Here is a 20917-nt window from a genome sequence, read left to right as displayed (position 1 = left end):
AATGAACAAAAATAAACCACACAATTGTCTGATTTTTTTTATTTGTCAAAAGAATTATATATCAAATAATTTCTTAGAAAGTSGACAATGAAAATATAKTTTCCAAATAAATCGTTTCTAACTAACTATTTCCAGAGATTTCAGTAAAAAAATAAACAAAAMACCAATTCTAGAATATTATAAACATTTACACAATATATATATTATTTATAATAATAATACAAACAATTTCAAGAATATTCCTATGAAAACAATGGGTATTGAATGTACTGATTGTGTGTTTTTTGCTAATAATAGACACATTCACAATAAATAGTGTAATACATTACCTATTGTGCAATTTATATACATATAATAAATAATAATAATTTACAAATAACAATAGGTATGACTAAAATTTACAATACATAATTTTTTAGATAATATTAAAAAATCAAAATAACATTAATAATACTTTATTTTAATATTTTCAAAAATATACGCAATTATTGAGTTAGAGATCTGTTTATATTTTTTTAGAAAAAAATGAATTAATTATAGTATATTCTATGAGAATACTGTAATACCTTATTATTATTAGTATTATTAAAAGTCTATTTTATTTTAAATTATTATATAATTTTAATGTATATTAAAATGTAATTATATATTTTTAATGGAAAATAAATGATAGTTTTAATGAATATTTAGACAAAACATATTCCCTTTTTTAGGATAAATTGTATTTAATATACTTGCGATTTAAACTATTTTACAATTTAAACTAAAAGTTTCGCTAAAATAAACTCAATTATATCATTTTCAGCCACAAATCACACTTATTATTTTAGTCTAATTATATAATAGTTGTGAAACACTTGATATTAAATTATATACATCTAATTAATAGTACTGTTAAGTAATTTCTCATAATAATAATAATAATACAACTTTTATTACTTTAAAAATGTTAGTATACTGTAAATTTTAAAAATTTAATATCAGCAAAAATTCAAATAACATAAATTTTATTATTATTATTATAGCATTTTATTGCAAATTCAAGCAATTGTAATGTATGCTTATTTATTTATATATATAAAATGTGTTTATCTAATTTTATGTAGATTTCACACAATATAATTTATAATGGTTGGGCAAAATCGACAATTTATAGCCTACAGTATATTAATATGAATTRGATAGTAATGTATTGGATATAATTAACACATAATTTTTAAATTATCAAAAATAATAATAAAATATTAACCAATAATTTTACAAATAGTTTTTTAAAAAAAACAATTATTAAGTTTTATGTTTTCCTGTAATACACTTATTATTGCAGCGAAGTATAACATATTCCATATAAAATTTACTGTAAATTTATTAGACTGTATTAACAACAGGTATTAACATATTTTATTGTAAAGTAAATACAAATATTACACTACATTACAAAATAAAGTGCAATAGATATACTGTATAATGAAAATATAAATTCACTACAAAATAAACAATTTAGATAATATAGATAAATAATATTTTTTTAAACATTAACTTAAAATGACAATTTGTAAATTTTTAATCTATGCAAACATAGACATACATAGAAAATAAAAGTTTTAATAAAAGTTTATGTAAACTTTAATTAAATGTATGTACTGTATAACTACTGTATAATATTATATTTAACAATCATATGAAATGTGCATTAAGTAAACATTAAAAAATATAGTCATTTGTCTGATATTTAGGTTGTTTTTAACATTTGATTACAATATACGGCATAACAGAGACATTATTAAAATAATTGTAACAATAATAGCTTACTGTAAATAATATCGTTGAAGTCGTTTTAAATATTATTTATTTTATGGTTGTTTTACAATTTGTTTAACCAAAGGAAAATTTTAATGCTATGTTTTGTATGTAAAATAGTCTTAATTTTACAAAATACTCAACAATGTTATTATTTTATGACATTAAATTTATGAAATTTTATACATTTACATAACAATCATCTCATAAAACTGTCCTAGATTATATAAAACTATGCTATAAATATTATAAAACATTAAAAATATACTTTATATGTACATAACATAAAAATTTAAAATTATATTTCTAAAGAAATATTAGACAATTTTTTAAATTAGTTAAAAATAAAATAAATGTATCAAATTAATCTGTAAAATTATATTTTTTGATAAAATTTTATATCTAATTAAAATTTAGTAATTCAATTTAATAAGTTAATAATGTTTATTTAATATTACTTTTTATTTTTTATCTTATATATAYAAACTTTTGTAATTAAGTTTTAATTATTAGTAATACCTAAGTTTGGGTATAATTTTCTGATAAGACGTCCACAAATACACACAAAACTAACACTATTTAACTTTTGTGTTATAATTAATATTATATATCAGCTGTGAGTTAGGTGTCCAAAAAAAATACTTAAGATTTTGACCAAAAAAAATAGTCAAAATAAAGATTATAATGAAAGTAAAAGATAGTCTCAAAATAAGCCGATAGACGATTGAATAAAAAAAGTTATTATCAATAAAACAAATACACTAAAGGATTGGCAGTAAAACCAGATTTAATACAAAATTATTTATGAGAAGAGAAATACTAAGAAAATAAATAATAAACAAAATCTCTCTCTCTCTCTCTCTCTCTCTCCCACTCACTCACTAAATTATAGTTTAAATAAATGAGCCAATATAGCATTAAATGATCTACAATATACAATATATAGTATACTAGTATAGATATAAAATAATAATCAAAATATTTTACGACGAGTAAAGGTATAATTTATTGCTGTATTTTATGAACTTATTTATTACAATTATTGTATAAAAAACGAAACCAAATTAATTAAATGGGAAATTGTAAAAATGTATTATAATTAAATATATAGAAAAACAATAGTGACCTTCAAATTATTGRGATATAAAATTTGATTATTTATTGTATCATTTAAAATAACTGCACAATTCAATCATATATTTTAAAAATATATTGAAAATTTAAAAAAAATAAATGAAAATTTTAGAAATATAACTAGAAAAATAATTCAATTAATTAAAAATATAGTTATTTAAAAATATTTTTTGTTTTTTTCAAGCTTTAAGTTAGGAAAATGACATATTTTAAAAAAAAATTTTATCTAATTTTTTAAAAACAAAACGAAACGCTAAAAGTATTATTATATTTGTTCAMAAAAAAGTATAAATTAAATTATAAAATTTCTAATAATAAATTTTATAAATCATTTGTCATAATTATATAACAAAATATTTTCGAAAGATAAATGTCTTTTTCAACAAMAAAAWTATATCATAAAACAAATTTTAGCAACTTTTATAATTTTCACTTATTTTAAGGTCAAAAGTTATTGTTATATTAATATTTAATTATGTAGAAATAATTTATTTTTATTTTATATGTTTTTTAATACTAAAGACATTTTAAACATATGTAATATTATAAATAAATACAAGAAAAAYATGTTATAATTTATATAATATTAATTTATAATCTTATATTTTCACTATAAAAACTTATTTATATAATAACTAGTATATTAATTGTGTTACTATTTATAGATAAAACAAAATATTATTTTTGAAAATGATAATTGAAATTCTACACTTGTAGTAAAAATTTATGTTAGTATAAAAAATAATTAAAAAAAATAAAATTATATTAACGTAAAAACATTACTATTTTAAGAAATGTATACAATAAGTTATAATATTATGTAATAAATTTATAAAAATAACATAACAACAACAAAAACGCTATCTATAATATGTATACAGTATAATATAACAATTAATTATAAATAAACAAAATAAATATATATTATCGGTATATAACTTATAAATATTTAATTTGTATCACAAATACAGTATAATAATATCAAGTTTTTAATATCAAGTTCACTATACGTTTGACATTTAAAAATATACAGTTATAGTAGTGATCTGTAAACACTTGCGTTATGTTTTCATAGTATTATATTTATAAGACTAAGACAGTGTGTTATATAACTACATATGCATTGAATATACTTTGAGGACAGTTATTGCACAACATATATATTATAGTATACACACTGCATGTCTATCTAAGCAATAATGATAAAACTAAAATAATTAATTATTTATATATTATATTTAATACAATTTTGTTCTTATATTATGTATTGTCTATTAATTTATTAATAGTCTGAGAATTSCAAACAAAATGTAATTTAGTTGTTTTGAAAACCGATAAATCATCAATTGGTTGACAATATATATATATCCTAAACTATAAACCTAAATTTATTACCTAATTTTATTTATTTTTTTAATAGATAAATGTGTCATAACTAACAAAAATCTGTTTCACTTTTTGTTAAATTGTATAAAATTGTTATAATGTTTAAATGTTTAGCTTTTATGAATATTAACATATTTATTATCAATTTAGATCTTTTGTCAATTAATTTATAATATATTTATATTTTCTATACTAATAATTAATACTATACTATAATTAAACATTTGCTTTTTCATTATATACAWCGCCTTATATTTTTTCAATTATTTATTTTTATTTTTTAAAATACTTATTAAATATATAGAAAAAATTATTTATTCCAATTTTTATAGACTAATAAATTCCTGAAATTTTAGTCTTATTATATAAATATCTATAATATACTGTATAATGTATTTAATATAATAAGTTTTTTAAATGAAAATGATTGACAAAACTAAAGTTTATTGAACCAAAAAACTATAGTTTACAGTATATAATACGCATAACTAATTAATAATTCATATTTTAGTTTTTATTAAAAAATACCAAATAMTGTACATCAATAATAATAATAATAACATAATCTATAAGATATCTTATTATTTATGTATAGTGTTTATAACATATTAAACACTTTGGGATTTATAACTTCACTTGATATATATATGTTTGACACAAACTAATAAAAATATAYAAAACATATATATAAATTAACAACTATTTCATTGTCGAGAAAGTTRAACACATTTGTTTATAYTGTATGTTAATTWAACAGTTATTGTGTCGGAATTATTGTTGTAATCTTAAAATATCAAAATTTATGTCAAAACATTATTTCGCGTAAATTCATTATATATATATATGGTTTATATACTGTACCAGTATATATATATATATATATATATATATATATATATATATATATCTACCCTAAAAATTATTATCTTAATTATATAATTAATAATTTAGCAAATATTTTTTTTTATTTTTAAATAATAATATTTAGCTAAAAACAGTAAATATTTTTTTAAGTAATAATGTTATGTTCAAACAAAATAAACATATCACATTTATTGATTTTAATATTTTTTGCTTAATTAGTGTTTCTAATAATAGTAATAGACTCATAAAAAATAAAACTAAAATTTATTATATTTTTTTGCAAGAGTTGTTATTTTTAACTGACAATTTTTTAATAAACAAAATAAAGTTTTATTTCTAACCTTTTTGCGAAATTCCGTGGGTATACCACCGGGAAGTCGGGCAACCATACGCATGGCATCGTGCCATTGATTGAAACCACTGTCACCCGGATAGGGCTCAATACTAAACCGCATTTTCGTGTCCACACCTGTTGTCATACATAAGCAAAATAGAAATTTAACGTTGGATTTAATGTATTAAATAAATCGATAAAAACGGGAAAATTTTATTATTATTATGACTCTCTAGTGTGTGTGTGTGTGTGTTTGTGTGTGTGTTGTGTTTGTGTGTGTGTGTGTGTGTGTGTGTGTGTAAATGTGATGTATTATTTTGAKACTCCAATGAGATTCATAGGCTATGAATATAAAAAAAATGTTTTATATTTATATAACACATGTGATTATTATGGGTTCTCGCTATTGAATGAATTTAACTATAGCTTGTAATATCCACAAAAAGTAAAGACAAAACTATAATATTCAATACTATTTTTTAACAAAACAAAAAAGCAATTTTTGAAATTGGTTTAAGTAAAGAAAAAATTCAAATTATAGTTTTTTCAATTTATTTTAAAATACTACAATAAAAAACTTTATATACAGTATAGAATCTATAGATTATTGTGTGTTTTTCACAATTTTTATTTGTCAATCAAATTGATATGAAAATTGCAACCTTTTAGATGCCGTATAATGAATAAGACTCATATATTCAAATGTTTACAAAACAAAAAAAATAATTTATAAAAATATGACATAAATTTATTATAATATGCAAAGTAACACAAACTTAAAATAAACATTTTTTATAACAACTTATTTAATTATATAGAGTAGATATTTTTTAATAATACTATATATTAATGGAAATTGTTATATATTTTTATTTAATAGTTATGTTTTGTATTTTGTATTTTTAAGTCAAGATTACACTATTAAATCATATTATTATTAATACAATTTCAATTGTAAATACAGTACTGTATAATACAATTTATATTACAATTCAATATACTTTTATAATATTTAATGTTTTTTTTTTTTGAAAGTCAAAGTTGAATGAATTGTAAAATTATATATCATATATACTTATATAAATACATTAAATACTTATAAAAATATATTTGTACTGTATTAAGAAAAATGTATTTATCAATGAATATGTTGTCACTTATTTTTAGATCAATATTTATATTTTATAACTTTAATACATAAGTAATACATCATTGATATGTTAAATATAAAGTCATGAGTGGTTACTTACAGTTAGTTACAGTATTTATACAAATTTTATATTGAATATACCGATATTTATTTTTATATTATAAAAATTATTAATTTTTCTTTAAACATTATTGAATGATATTTTTTATGATTAYTAAAATTTTCAATTTAAATTATCTATTACAATAATCTTTTCATATATAATTTTTAAACATAACACAACAATAATAACAACATATTATAATTACATATTAAATAAAAGACATCAATTTTTCAATACAAATAAACAAACAAATATTATAAAAATATTTAATTACATTTAATTTGCTTTTAAATTCYAAATTAAACATTTTAKTAAAATTGAATTTTTACAACGTTTGCTAATAATCTTTTTTTATTGATTTTTTCAACGATATCATATAAATCACAATTTTGTATATATGTATATACCGTATGTTATCTATTATAGCAATAAATTTTTTTCTCTCTCTTTGCGTATATGTTTATTTATAGTTACATTGTATTACACAATCATCATTAAGTTAAATTAAATAAATTCAATTTTGAATAAAATTATATTAATCCCCAAACATAAAGCACAAAGATATATATATATATATATATATATATATATATATAGTAGATATACAACTGAGCGTTGATGTCATAACAATGTTTGGTATTTTAATAATCCTATTGCTTAACTTAATGTTTTAAATAATACAGAATCTGATTATTTATAAGATTATTATATATTAATATAATCTATAAAATTAAGTATGAAAATATTGTTTATGTACAATAATACTTTATATACAATTTATATAATTGAAAATGTATTAATATACAGTATGATAGTAGATTATGGAAAACTGAGCAACGTAATATGTTAAATATKTATATACATAATAATGTATTTATATTAATATATATAGTATTCAAACACTGCATTTTGATTATACTTTATGCTAAATATTATATATTGTATATATTGATTGTATTGTTTTTGTTTACTAAAGCAAAAAAACTTTTAAAATTCAAAGATAAGAATTGCATTATTTTCCACAAAAAAATATTATATTTTTGTTTTATGAATGATTTACAAAATACCATATGTTTTACATATTCCACTTAAACTAACAAAAAAATTAATTTACTGTACTTTAAAAWATTCAGATAAAAATATTAATTGCAAGATTATATTATTCATAAACAAACAAACATTTTGTTATAATAATTATTTTAATGTAAAAACTAAATTTTTATTTGAAAACTTATTTTGCAGATAAGATAATTACACAAAAAATATATAATCACTTTATATAATGTATCGTATATTTACTTAAAGAAAAAGAATTTAATATTAAGTCTACAATTTGTTCATATTTTTAATTATTATWATTTTTTAATATTTACTAAAATTTCTATTTTGAAAAAATTATAATGTCATATATTTACTTATTTAATTAATAGAAAATACATTTTAGAGTCAAAATTAATTGTATAAAATACAAAATTATTTTTATAGAAACSAAATTAATGTCGATTTGCAATTATCAGACTATAATTATATAATAGCTAACATTCATTATTTAAAAGATGCATTTGTTGTACATTTATAATTAACAACAAATTATTGTTTGTTTTACAATTGTATTTATAWTGCAATAAAACACACAATCATCAAYAAAGATAAGTTCAAATAATAMAGTAAAAATAGCCTTTAATGTAAACAAATTTATTTATAGTGGAAAACTTTGTAAATATTAAATTATTAATTTTCAAATTAAAAATAGTTTTTTTATCAATATTTTAAATGTCACAAAATTCATGTCAATAGTAAATAATAATAGCAAAAATATATTATATAATTTTAAGAATATTTATTTTGGAAAATTATCAAAATTAATAATAATATCAAAATTATCAGAATTTTTTATTTAACAAATTGAAGCTTTATATTTATCATAAAAAAATAAATAAACTTAATTACTAACTTAGATRATCTATCAAATTGATCAAATATTGAACCAATTTAATAATATATATATTGTGACCTAATTAATCTATTTTCTATATAAATATTTTATTTGGTAAAAAACCAATGAGTTGTCATCAATTAACATTTAGACATAAATACTGTTTTTTTGGGAATCATTAATATTTCATAATCAACGAACCAAACCATACCAAACCCATATTAATTGCTCTCTCTCTCTCTCTCTCTCTCTCTCTMTATATATATATATATATATATATATATATATATATATATATATATATATATATATATATATATATATATATATATTTGTGTTTGTTTGTATGTAAAATAGATAAATTGTTGTCATTAAAAATTGACATATTTTTATTATCTTTTTGTAATTATAACTAGTTTATATGTACAATATTAGATATTATCAGATATTACAGCTTATTTGATTATATTATTTCTTTTTGTCTATTAATAAATAWTTAATATCATTTAATATTTGCACAATTTTTTTAAATATCAATAGATTATATCAATTATGATTTTATCAACTTTATGGTCAAATAAGGAAATAGTTTTTTGGCGAATATTTTATTAATATMTGATATATACATAATCATCATATATTATAGAATATAACATTATTATTTTACTWTATGTTACTTAATAAAAATATATTTTAGTAAATTTTTATTTTCAATRCATATAAACTATGATATACTACAGTATACTGTATGCTAATTTGGTTTTTTATTTTACGATATACTGTATACCGGTATAAACTTAAACGTAATTTTCTAAAAATAAAAAATGCCTTTCAATATCCCAATGAAACATAGAAATAAAATTTACTTTATATTATAGATAATATAATTTATATGATGAATAAAAATAAGATGCCGACATATTATTTATAATTTAAATGCATTGAAACATATGTGAGACATATACTGTATAAATATAAATTGCACTAAAACTCAAATCCCTGTCCATAATCAGTGACTTTTCATTTAAACGAAACCAAAATTATTAATAAATAAATTTCCTTAAATATCATATAATAATTATATRTATTATAATTTATTAATGTATGTAGAATTATGATTTATATTTAAAATTTATATTTATAATTTATAAAACTTATTATAAAAGCTATGTAAAATTGTAAAAAATTATAAAGTATAGCTAAAAATAATTTTACAGTTAATATAAAATTAAAACTAACTATATATCATTTAAAAATAACTTATTTATACTAAAATAAAATATACTTAATAAACTATTACACTGTCTATACATATTACTAAAAATTTTAGATAAATTAGATTACTATAGAATTTAATAACTTAATAATCAAACAACATATATACTGTATATAAATTATCATGCTCAATTTAAATCTATATWTATTTTATTATATTATATTAATCTAACTTTTCTAACATTGAATTAATAGTGAAAAAAATATAATTTCCAATAATTTTTTTGTTGTTTCTTAACAATTGGAACACAAAAAATACTGAAAAAAATRCTACAAAAACAACTAAAATTTGWTGAAAGATTTTTATCGTACGCCCACTCTATCATCGATATTATAGGACACACACACACACAATAAATCTGTAATATATTTTATCTCTTAAATATAGTTARAAAAAGATAACAATAAAAAAATTATGTGTTTTATTAAAAACTTTTTTCGGTAAACAATTTTGATATTTTAATATTTGAACTTAACTTTCTATTGGATAACGAATATAAAAAAATTAATCACTTTATGTTTTATTAATCCGAACATTGAGACAGACTGTCACATACAAAATAGATGGCTATAATATAAATCTGTAACAAATTAATTATTTATTTTAACTAATACTGTTGTAGATTTTTCATGTCATTATTGTGTGTGTGTGTGTGTGTGTGTGTGTGTGTGTGTGTGTGTGTGTGTGTRTGTGTGTGTGTTGAGAGAAAAAATATAGCATAAAAATAATTATAACAAAAATTATAATCGGGGTTTTATCTCAATTTATTCAATATTAGTAACTATAGACATCACAAAAAAAAAACTTTTATTATGAGCACTATTGTGTGTGTGTGATTGTGTGTGTGTGTGTGTGTGTGTGTGTGTGTGTGTGTGTGTGCATTTAAATTGAATATATATTATATATATATATATATATATATATATTATAATTTATAACTCTATATAATATATATTCAGATTATATATATATAGAATATATTTAACTAACAAAATGTATTATTTTTTGTTTAATTTAATACATGAGTGTCTATTTTTTACAACACTCAACATTTAATTATATATTTTTGTATCATTTTATTATATTCATTGTATTTAAATATWAGTTACTATTTTTATTTTATTTTCTTAACATTTGTTAGTATTATCAATATTCATGTTATTAGAGATTTAAGTAATRTAAAACCCAAAACACACAAAAAATGAGATATAAAAACAAAATAAAATCTACTTTTCTACTAACAAATATTTTTGCTTATATAATGTATTTAYAAATATGTTATTAATTGTATATCGTATATACATTTATCGTACAGTATATTGATTGTTAGGGTTTGAGAAAATCTAATGATAAAACCTAAAGKAATTGCTTAATAAAAATAAATTTTTTCTTTTTTATTATATATTATTGTTGTTCTTATATTATATTATATGAATATATTTAATGTATATTAAATTATATGTAAAATTGTCACTCAAAATAAAAGTGATAACATTTTTTATTATCAATAATATTTGATTAGAAAAAAATGTTATGAATAACTCGTGTAACTTTGAATATTCAATTTAAAATGAAATGTATATTCAAAATACTTTACAATATAATGTACAAAATATTTATGACCATCAAATATTTTATCATTATATATCATACAGTATATATATATATATATATATTTTTTGATATTATATTTTTAAAAATATATGTATATATATATATATTTTTAAAAATATATGTATTTATATATATATATTTCTTGCAATAATCAATATAWAWTTATATATATATATATATATATACCGGAAAATTGTAAATAATGTCACTTATTGTTCAAAATGTATGTAAACTCACCGCTAGTCGAGAGACGTCTTCCGATGTTTTTAAGTGTTTTATTGATTAAACCACTCATTATATTCTTAACTAATTTTATTTATTTTATTTCCTTATTATTCTTATTCTTCTTCAGAGCTAAACTCTTGTATTTTGTGAACAACTCTTATATATATTGCTATCAATTAAAAAAAAAAAGATTGTATTTTCATGAGTGATGTCTCATAAAYGACAACTCAACTGTTTTTTTAGTCATTGATTTCACAAAATGCAACAAAAATCAAAAGATTGCTTATTATATAAGTGCTGTTTTTCAATGAGATTCTATGTTTGTTGTATTTTTATTGTCTATTTTATTTCCAACAAATATTATTATTATTATTATTATTATTTTACTATCATTTTATTTGAAAGCAGTGGATAGATATAAAAAAAAAWTTACACTAAAATATATTTATATGTGAGATGTGATGTGTTATAGAGTACATTGCATATTGTTGTGTACTGTATAAAAATAAGCTACCAGTGCACACATTTTGTTATTATTATTTATGCGCATGTTATGTTATGTTATGTTATATCATATAATATTTAGGTTYMATCAAATTCCRTCCCTCGTTTAATTTCCAAAATATCTTATGTTCCCTGCTCTCTGGGAATTCCCAGTGAATTTATTTTCGTGTGTTAACAYCTAATAARACCTAAACAATATATTTTATTATGATTTTTGAAAAAATATTWTWTTATGACTAAATTTATTAAATTGAAACTTATTTTTAAATATTTCAATATATTTTTTTCAAAATATTTAAGTTTTGGTATTATTTATAGTAAAAATATATAATATATWMMYTTTMTATAAAATATTTTTAGRRGAWATTAGAAGGATTTTATTAGGGAACTTCCCTCTCTGTAAAAGTGRTCGAACTCTAATTATATTATATTTTAAATAAAAATCAGCCGCAGTACACATTTGTCATATATTTTWTAAATATAATTCAGCCAAATGTCCATAACTTGTTAGTTAAGAGTAATAATACCAATGCAAGGGTTAATCAATATTTTTTGGCAGTTTTGTTATAAATACATACATTTCTTTCTTTCTTTCTTTCTTTCTTTCTCTAATCAATCTGTATTTATATGTGATGTTTATCACACATTAAATCAGTTTATATTAATGTATTTATTTTATCGATATTGTTGTATTCATTAACACAACTAACACTTTTTCTTTATCACAAATATAGAAATACATTTATAAAACATCATATAATTAAATACCACATATATATTTTACAGTATATATATATATATATATACTTTATTATATAAATATGTAAATATAATAATTGCAGTGTATATCAATTTTACTGTATAATTAATACATTTAAACATAAWCTCAAAATATTATGTAAAATAAATGAAATTAGATTCAAATTAATATTATGTGTTTCTCTGACAACAAAAATACAATATGACAACTGAAAAATTAATTCAATAAATACAATATAAAAATTACCCTAATAATTTTTTTAATATAATAATTAWTGATAAATTATATAATATAAAATATCTGTACGTACAGTATATWATAATTGTAAGGAATCACTATATTGTAAAATAATAATAAATATTTACTTATATATATTGTAACTGAAAGTCATATTTTGTTTTATAAACAGAATTTAGAGGATTTTAATATTTAATTAAAATGAGAAAATCACTAAAAACAACATTATATTCACTAACATWACATTCTAATTATTTATAAGCAAATTTTGTTTTATTTTTSATATACATGAATATACATCTAAATATATTACAATTTATATACAAAAATCATGTTATTATTTAATAATAAAGTATATAACAGATTTAAAGTGCATTAATACTAATATTTGCTTAATTTTGTTACATATACAGTATATACAGTACATTACTTTAACATTTTATCAACTATTGCAAGCAATTTATGCCTTAAACTAGAATTTATAAAAATATTTTTTAAATAGTATTCATTTAATGGCAAATATATTTGTATTTAACGTTCTTTAGTTTAATAAGTAATTTATAAAAATATTATAATATTTAAATTTTAACTAAATGTTAATAATTTTTACAATAAAATGTTAATTTACGATAAAATAATTAATAAATAGAAATAAAAATTTTMTTTTATCGTATACAAAACATATTTGAAAATTTATCTCAATATTTATGTTTGCTATGAATTAATACTAATATTTATGTAATTATTTTTATTATAATAATATATAGTATTTATAACAAAAGTCATTAAAATAAATAGTTTTTATTTAATTTAAATTAATGAATGGATTAATCAAGTATTGAAAAATTATTGTTACATAAAACGAAAATATCAAAATTAATATAATAATAATTTTTCAAAATACATTAAGTTAATTTAACTAATATAAAACTATAATACACTAAGTAATAAATCAATAACAACACTAACTATTAGGAATTTACATTTATGCTAATTTAAGTGTCATTCAAATTTTTAGACAATTTTTCACACAATAATTTTTATCWACTMTATTTTATAAAATTAAAATATATATTTTTGTATAAATTTAAACTTTACATTTATTAGTACAAATATATATATATATACATTCAAATAGTCAAAATAATCAACAAATATTTTTATGAAAAAACAAATCATAAAATAACAGAATATTCTGAAATATAAAATTGCAAATTATTAACATTATTATTTTACTAAACTTTTAAATTATTAGAAATACTATACTTTAATACTGTATAATAATAATAATAATATAAAATTTATACAATAATACAAATATCTAAATACCATTTTGCGTAATACCTATTCTTATTAAAATTCAATTTATATTCAAATTATTTTTTAATATTTATAGCTAGAGTGGAGATAATGTGAATTACAGTAAATAATAAATTTCAATTAAATAAATTCACTTATTCAATAGAAAATTTATTTATATTATTTATATATTTCTACAATATATAAAATTATTTAATAATTTTTCATTTTTTAACAAAACAAATAAGAGATTTAAAATGTATATCAAATTATTTTTAATTTTGCAATATTTTAGTTCTAAATTTTAAAGTTTCAAAAATTTTCACAATTAGTATGATAATTAAACAAAATAAAAATTTAATATAAATAATTTTTTAATTAATAATACTGTACTTAAATATTATATTCAAAATATATAGTAATAAATATTACACCTAAAGCTATTTATATAAATTATTTGTTTATGACATCAAATGTCAAATTATTTTTGAATAAATAAATAATCAACTATTTTCATATTTTAAATATGAGTTATATTATTAATATATTTTAATTATTGCATTAAAATCATATGATAACATTTATATGACTTATCATTAAACATTATATGCTTCACACTAAAATTTTTAATTATGTTACTAATAATGTTATTTTTATTGAATTAATAAATAATTTTAAAATATTTTGCCTTAGCATATGTTTATAATATTTTTTWWAAATAATTTTATTTATATACTTTATTATTTARTTGTTATATTCAAAATTTTCAATTTAAATTTCAAAATATTTATTTTAGATTTTATTTTTGAGAACTCTAAGAAAAATATCTAAATATTTATATAATAAACGAATTGTATAAATAAATRTTATTTTTTATAATAACTAATATRATAAATATGCTGATAAATAAATATTAAAAATATTTCACAATACAAAATATTATAGATTTAAATATTATTTTATTTGTTATATTTATTGTAATTATTTAATTAATATTGCATTTTTAGTAAAATTTATTAAKAAAATTTGAAAAATAATTTTTTAATAACATCCAATAACTTATTATCAAATCATTTATTTATATTAATACATAGTATTTACAATAATTATTAAATAATACTAATTTATACTTTCATTCATAAAGCTACACATAAACTTTTAATTTTAAATACATGTTTGTTTTAAGTTATTTAAATAAATTTATCATTTATAATAACATATCTAACAACTACAAACTAAGTTTAAAATTTATAATAAATATCTATCGAAAAATATATTTTTTTTTATTTTACATTATGTATAAAATACAGTTTATACTATACAATATATATATTGTATATTATATGTCAATTTTATTTATTYAAGCATGAAATTTACTTTCTTATATCTTATTTAGTACGTGTTTATACTTATTTAGTATTATTGGATATTATTATWATAAAACATTAGACCATATTGTTKTTATATAATACAACAACAAAAAAATTATATTATATATACATAATAATAATATTGTATTTATTTCAAACTATATATTATTAGCTGATATGACTCCTCTAATGCATATCAATGCGTGTCTTATATAATCTCAATAKTTATATATATATATTGAGTAATACWTTATTACATAAAAACAAAGAAAGTTAATTTTGTATACAATATATGTAAGTCATACTAATGAGAAATAAAAGATATGAAAAAACAAAAATAATATACTCTTTACATAAAATCATTTTTAAAAAACATAATATATTCAAACTATTTTTAAAAATTATTATATAGAAATAAGTTTTTATAAATAATACTATTGATAGTAATCAATATATTTATTTGATTTTTTTGAATAAAAAAGTGTAAAATTTTAGATTTTCCATAGAAATTTTTTTTGTAATATRTATATATATATTTCTACAATATATATATATATTAGCCATTTAATAATATCAATAATAATAATAATAATAATAATACATWACGATAAGTACTGTCATATTTACAAGTTCGTTGGTAAACAACAAAACTAAACAAATAGCAAACATAACTAAAACTTTTTTTAGTACAGTATTACAAATATTGATAATACTAACACATATTTTTCGTGTAATATTATATATATATTGTTTACATCAAATGTCAAATATTACACAATAGGGACCAAAAAAATATTTAGTTGTTAGTGTTAGTATTGTTGAAAAAAACTTAACGGTACCGCAAGATTATAGCTAAATATTTTTAATCCACATTTGACTGCCCGGAGCTTTCAGATAACGGGTATRTAATATCTATCTCTAATCTCTTTGGCATTTACTTTGATTTATCGTATCAGAGATTATTTACAGTGTTTTTCTTATAGATATAAATTTCTATACAGTAATTAGGGTTCGGAAAACTTTCCAAGCAAAGGAAATTCCCTAATAAAATCATTCCAATTTTCRTGAAAATAAAGAAAATATTTTATTTTYTTTACTTTYCTTCATCGTTAGAAAGGAAAATATATTTTATATTTTTACAATAAATTGTATCAAAAAAAATTAAATATTTTGCATAAAATTTCATGACGTGTRTGAAATATTTAAAAATCAAATTGAATTCAATAAATTTAATAATATTTAACTATTACTATTAAACTACAGTTTAATACAACATTTGTTATTCAAATCTTATAATAAAATTTGTTGTTTTAGAGTTCAATAGGTTGTCGYACAATGAATGATGAGATTCYCTGGGAATTCTCAGGGAGTATGAAAAATAGAGAACTTTTGGAAACAAAAAAGGAGGAAAATTTCCYRAACCCTAACAGTAATCAAACATTTTTTCGTTGRAAAATATAATACTAGTGTTAAAACTGTTAATGCATTGAAATGTGATATTACTATATTTTATACTGAATATAATAATTTAAGAGCAATTAAGTTATATATTATAAAAAACCCTAACAATTGTTTTCACACACAATAGTCGACATAAACTTAATGATATAATTTATTGCTAAATGTAACAAGCAGAAAACATTTTTTTATTCAAGATTAAATTTTATACCCAATAAATCAAAATCAAATATAAAATAATGTCAAATTTTGTTGACAATATATTGTGTATAAACAGTATATTTTTATTTTTATATACACAGTATTTGTGATACAATGATAAACATTGAAACAATTTAAATGAAGAAATATTTGTTCAAATATTGCACACAAAAAAAAAACAWAAATATATATAWATAYWTATATATTAGTATTATTTTATGTAAAATTTTTTGTGTGCATAACTTTTAGTGTAAAATGAATATAACAATAATGATAAACAATGAAATAAAATTTATTCAAAGTTTTCTATTATAACAATAATATTCTGTATAACAAAAAACTAATAATACTTTGAATCCTTATTTTTTAAATAAAAAAAATAGAATAAATCGCTTTTGAATTTTTTTTGTTTAACTTATTTATATGTATRAGCAATGAATCAAAGTATTTTTAAATAGGATTTCAACAACAAAAAAGAAATAAAAGATTTTATATTTAGCTTATGATTAGAAGTTTTTTTTAATAAATAAAAATTGCAATAATAACGATAACCAAAAATATATATTAAATATATATATATATATATATATATTGATATATATCGTAGCATTAGTTTATTTGAAAAAATCGATAAAAACTAATATTTATAAATATTATTGAAAATATCATTAGAGTTTATTGAAAAGTTTTTTAATAATAAAAAAAACTTTTTCTAAATAAAAAAATTAAAATTATTTACAGTATTATTTTTAAAAAACTATTAACAATAACAAGCTAGTTTTTAATATCGTTTTTTTAAAAAGCAAACTTTGTTTTATAAAAAATAACATAAAGTCATKTAAAATAAATTTTAAAAATATCATTAAATAATACATAAAATAAATATGTTTTTTTWGTAAAAAAAATTATAATATAWATACAGATATTGTATCCATTAAAATATTAAATATATCATATTATATGATTCATATATAAATTATATATCTAGCGATATATTATTAGTATTAAAATGAAATGAAAACATACTGTCGTTGATTGGCTTCAGACGTGATATAAAATAATAATATAATATTAGTAATGTGTTTATGACATTAACTATAGAGTAGTTGCAGTAATATTGTACCCAAAAAATAATAATAATAAWAAAAGTAAGACAAAAGCMGTATATTATTAAACCGAAACCTTATATTAGATAAATATGATCAATGCATTCATATTAAGGATACTATTATTATATATCTATATATATACAGTATATACACAACATTTTCTTCACTTGAATTCATGCCTTTTTAGGCTCATTAAGGATTATAYGGYTTTTGATAGGATATACCATTTAGGTGGTACCGACACATAAACACAAAAAAACTACAGTACTGTATACGGTATACAGTATRATATTATATCAAATAATATAATCAGCAAAAAAAAGGATAGAAAGAGACAATTGACAACAAAAATCAATTWTTAGCTAATGATATGATATAAGACAGACAATCACTTACTTCTTTTAGGTGATATTGCCTGAAGAGCTGCAGTAATGATATCGTAGTACTGACCCATTTGTGTGGACAGTCGGTCCCGTCTTCTCAGATGATGTAATAACAGTGTATTCATGCGAATGACATTTTCGTTAAGATTGTCGCACATCTGCTTCAATTCGGTCACTCCTGTAATCGGGAGTAAATAGATATAACATATATATATAATATATATACCAGGGTTGCTAAAGGGGGGGGGGGGTAGGGGGGGTAAGACGTCTTACCCCCCCTGAGATGGAAAAATTTTGGCTTTTACCCCCCCTGGCCTAAAGCCAAAAAGTTAGGGGGCCCCCTACCAATATAAGGCGCCGAAAATTTTTTCAACTATGTAAAATTTTATATTAAACAAAAAAACAAATATTAAATTTGTTTTAATATAAATTAATAGCTTATGTATAGAAAATAAATAGATAAAAATACTCAATTACATCAATTTAACATTATTTACACTAGTTGGGGCACTCCACAAGCTAAAAAATAAATTCCCACCAATTTTCAAATAAATTAATGATAATGTTTTATTTTATTTTTTAGCTGTTTATAAAAGATATATTTTATTTCTTATTAAAAGTCAAAAACTAAAATTTTTAGTATAAATTTTAAAATAATTATATTTTAATATTTTTAAATTTTATATTAAAATGTGTTAGTTATGTGATTTAAAAATAATAATTATGATATTAACTAAATGTTACATAAATAGAGTTGGGGCACTCCACAAGGGAAAAAGCTCCCAAATAAATTCCCACCAATTAAAAAAATAATGAAATATATTTTTTTATTTTTTAACTCTTTATAAATGATAATATATATATATTATTTCATATTAAAAGTTGAAAACAAATTTTTAGCATAAATTTTAATATTTTAACCTATGTTTTTAAACTTTATATTAAAATGTGTTAGTTATAGTTCAATATGAAATATTATATAAAAAAATATTCTTACATTAATTATTTAGAGTTATTTAATAATTATTTCTGACAATATTATTATTAAGACGTTATAATAAATACAGTACTATAGCATTAATTTTTTAATTAAAATGAATTTTTAAAAATTAGTGGGAATATAGTGGGGATTTATAAGGAATTAGTGGGAATTTAGAATCTTTATATTAAATTGTGTTAGTTATGGTTCAATATAAAATACTATAAAAATATATATTCTTAAATTAAATTAATTATTTAGAACTAATTAATAATTATTTCTGCCAATTTTATTTTTATTATTATTATTATTAAAACGTTATAATAAATAAACACAGTACTATATCATTAATTTTTTAATTAATAACTATTTTTTAAAAACTAAATAATAATTTTATTTAATAATTATAATAGTTATATATATATTTATGCAATTATTAATATTTAGAAATCATTTTGAGTATTGAGAAATTAAGTTGAGAATATTTTTATTAGTTAATTTATTGGGAATTTAGTTGGAATTTAGTTGGAACTTATTTGGAATTTATTTGGAATTTCATGGGAATTTCATGGGAATTTCATGGGAATTTATTGAGAATTTGTTGGGAATTTAGTGGGAATTTATTGGGAATTTAGTGGGAATTTATTGGGAATTTAGTGGGAATTTAGTGGGAATTTATTGGGAATTTAGTAGGAATTTAGTGGGAATTTAGTGGGAATTTAATGGGAATTTAATGGGAATTTAGTGGGAATTTAATGGGAATTTACTCAAATTTGGCAAAAATTGTCGTTTAAA

The 20917-nt window shown here is 18.1% G+C and overlaps 1 protein-coding gene across 1 annotated transcript in view; it reads right to left on the bottom strand.

Annotated features, from left to right (window-relative positions):
- LOC128961724 (TBC1 domain family member 30-like) overlaps positions 1-20917 on the bottom strand; it is a 35258-nt gene that overhangs the window by 12876 nt on the left and 1465 nt on the right. Inside the window, exons 2-3 of the mRNA XM_054307984.1 lie at positions 19157-19321; positions 5526-5653 (exon numbers count right to left, since the gene is read on the bottom strand). Of these exons, the coding sequence (XP_054163959.1) occupies positions 5526-5653; positions 19157-19301 (273 nt within the window). The 5' untranslated portion in view covers positions 19302-19321. The remainder of the gene's footprint in view (positions 1-5525; positions 5654-19156; positions 19322-20917) is intronic.

Source organism: Oppia nitens, unplaced genomic scaffold (assembly GCF_028296485.1).
Source record: "Oppia nitens isolate AA-2021 unplaced genomic scaffold, nextdenovo-longstitch-racon4-pilon3 scaffold5_pilon_pilon_pilon, whole genome shotgun sequence".
Lineage (NCBI taxonomy): Eukaryota > Metazoa > Arthropoda > Arachnida > Sarcoptiformes > Oppiidae > Oppia > Oppia nitens.
Note: the sequence above shows the minus strand (reverse complement) of the source record. Positions and strands in the feature narration are given on the sequence as shown.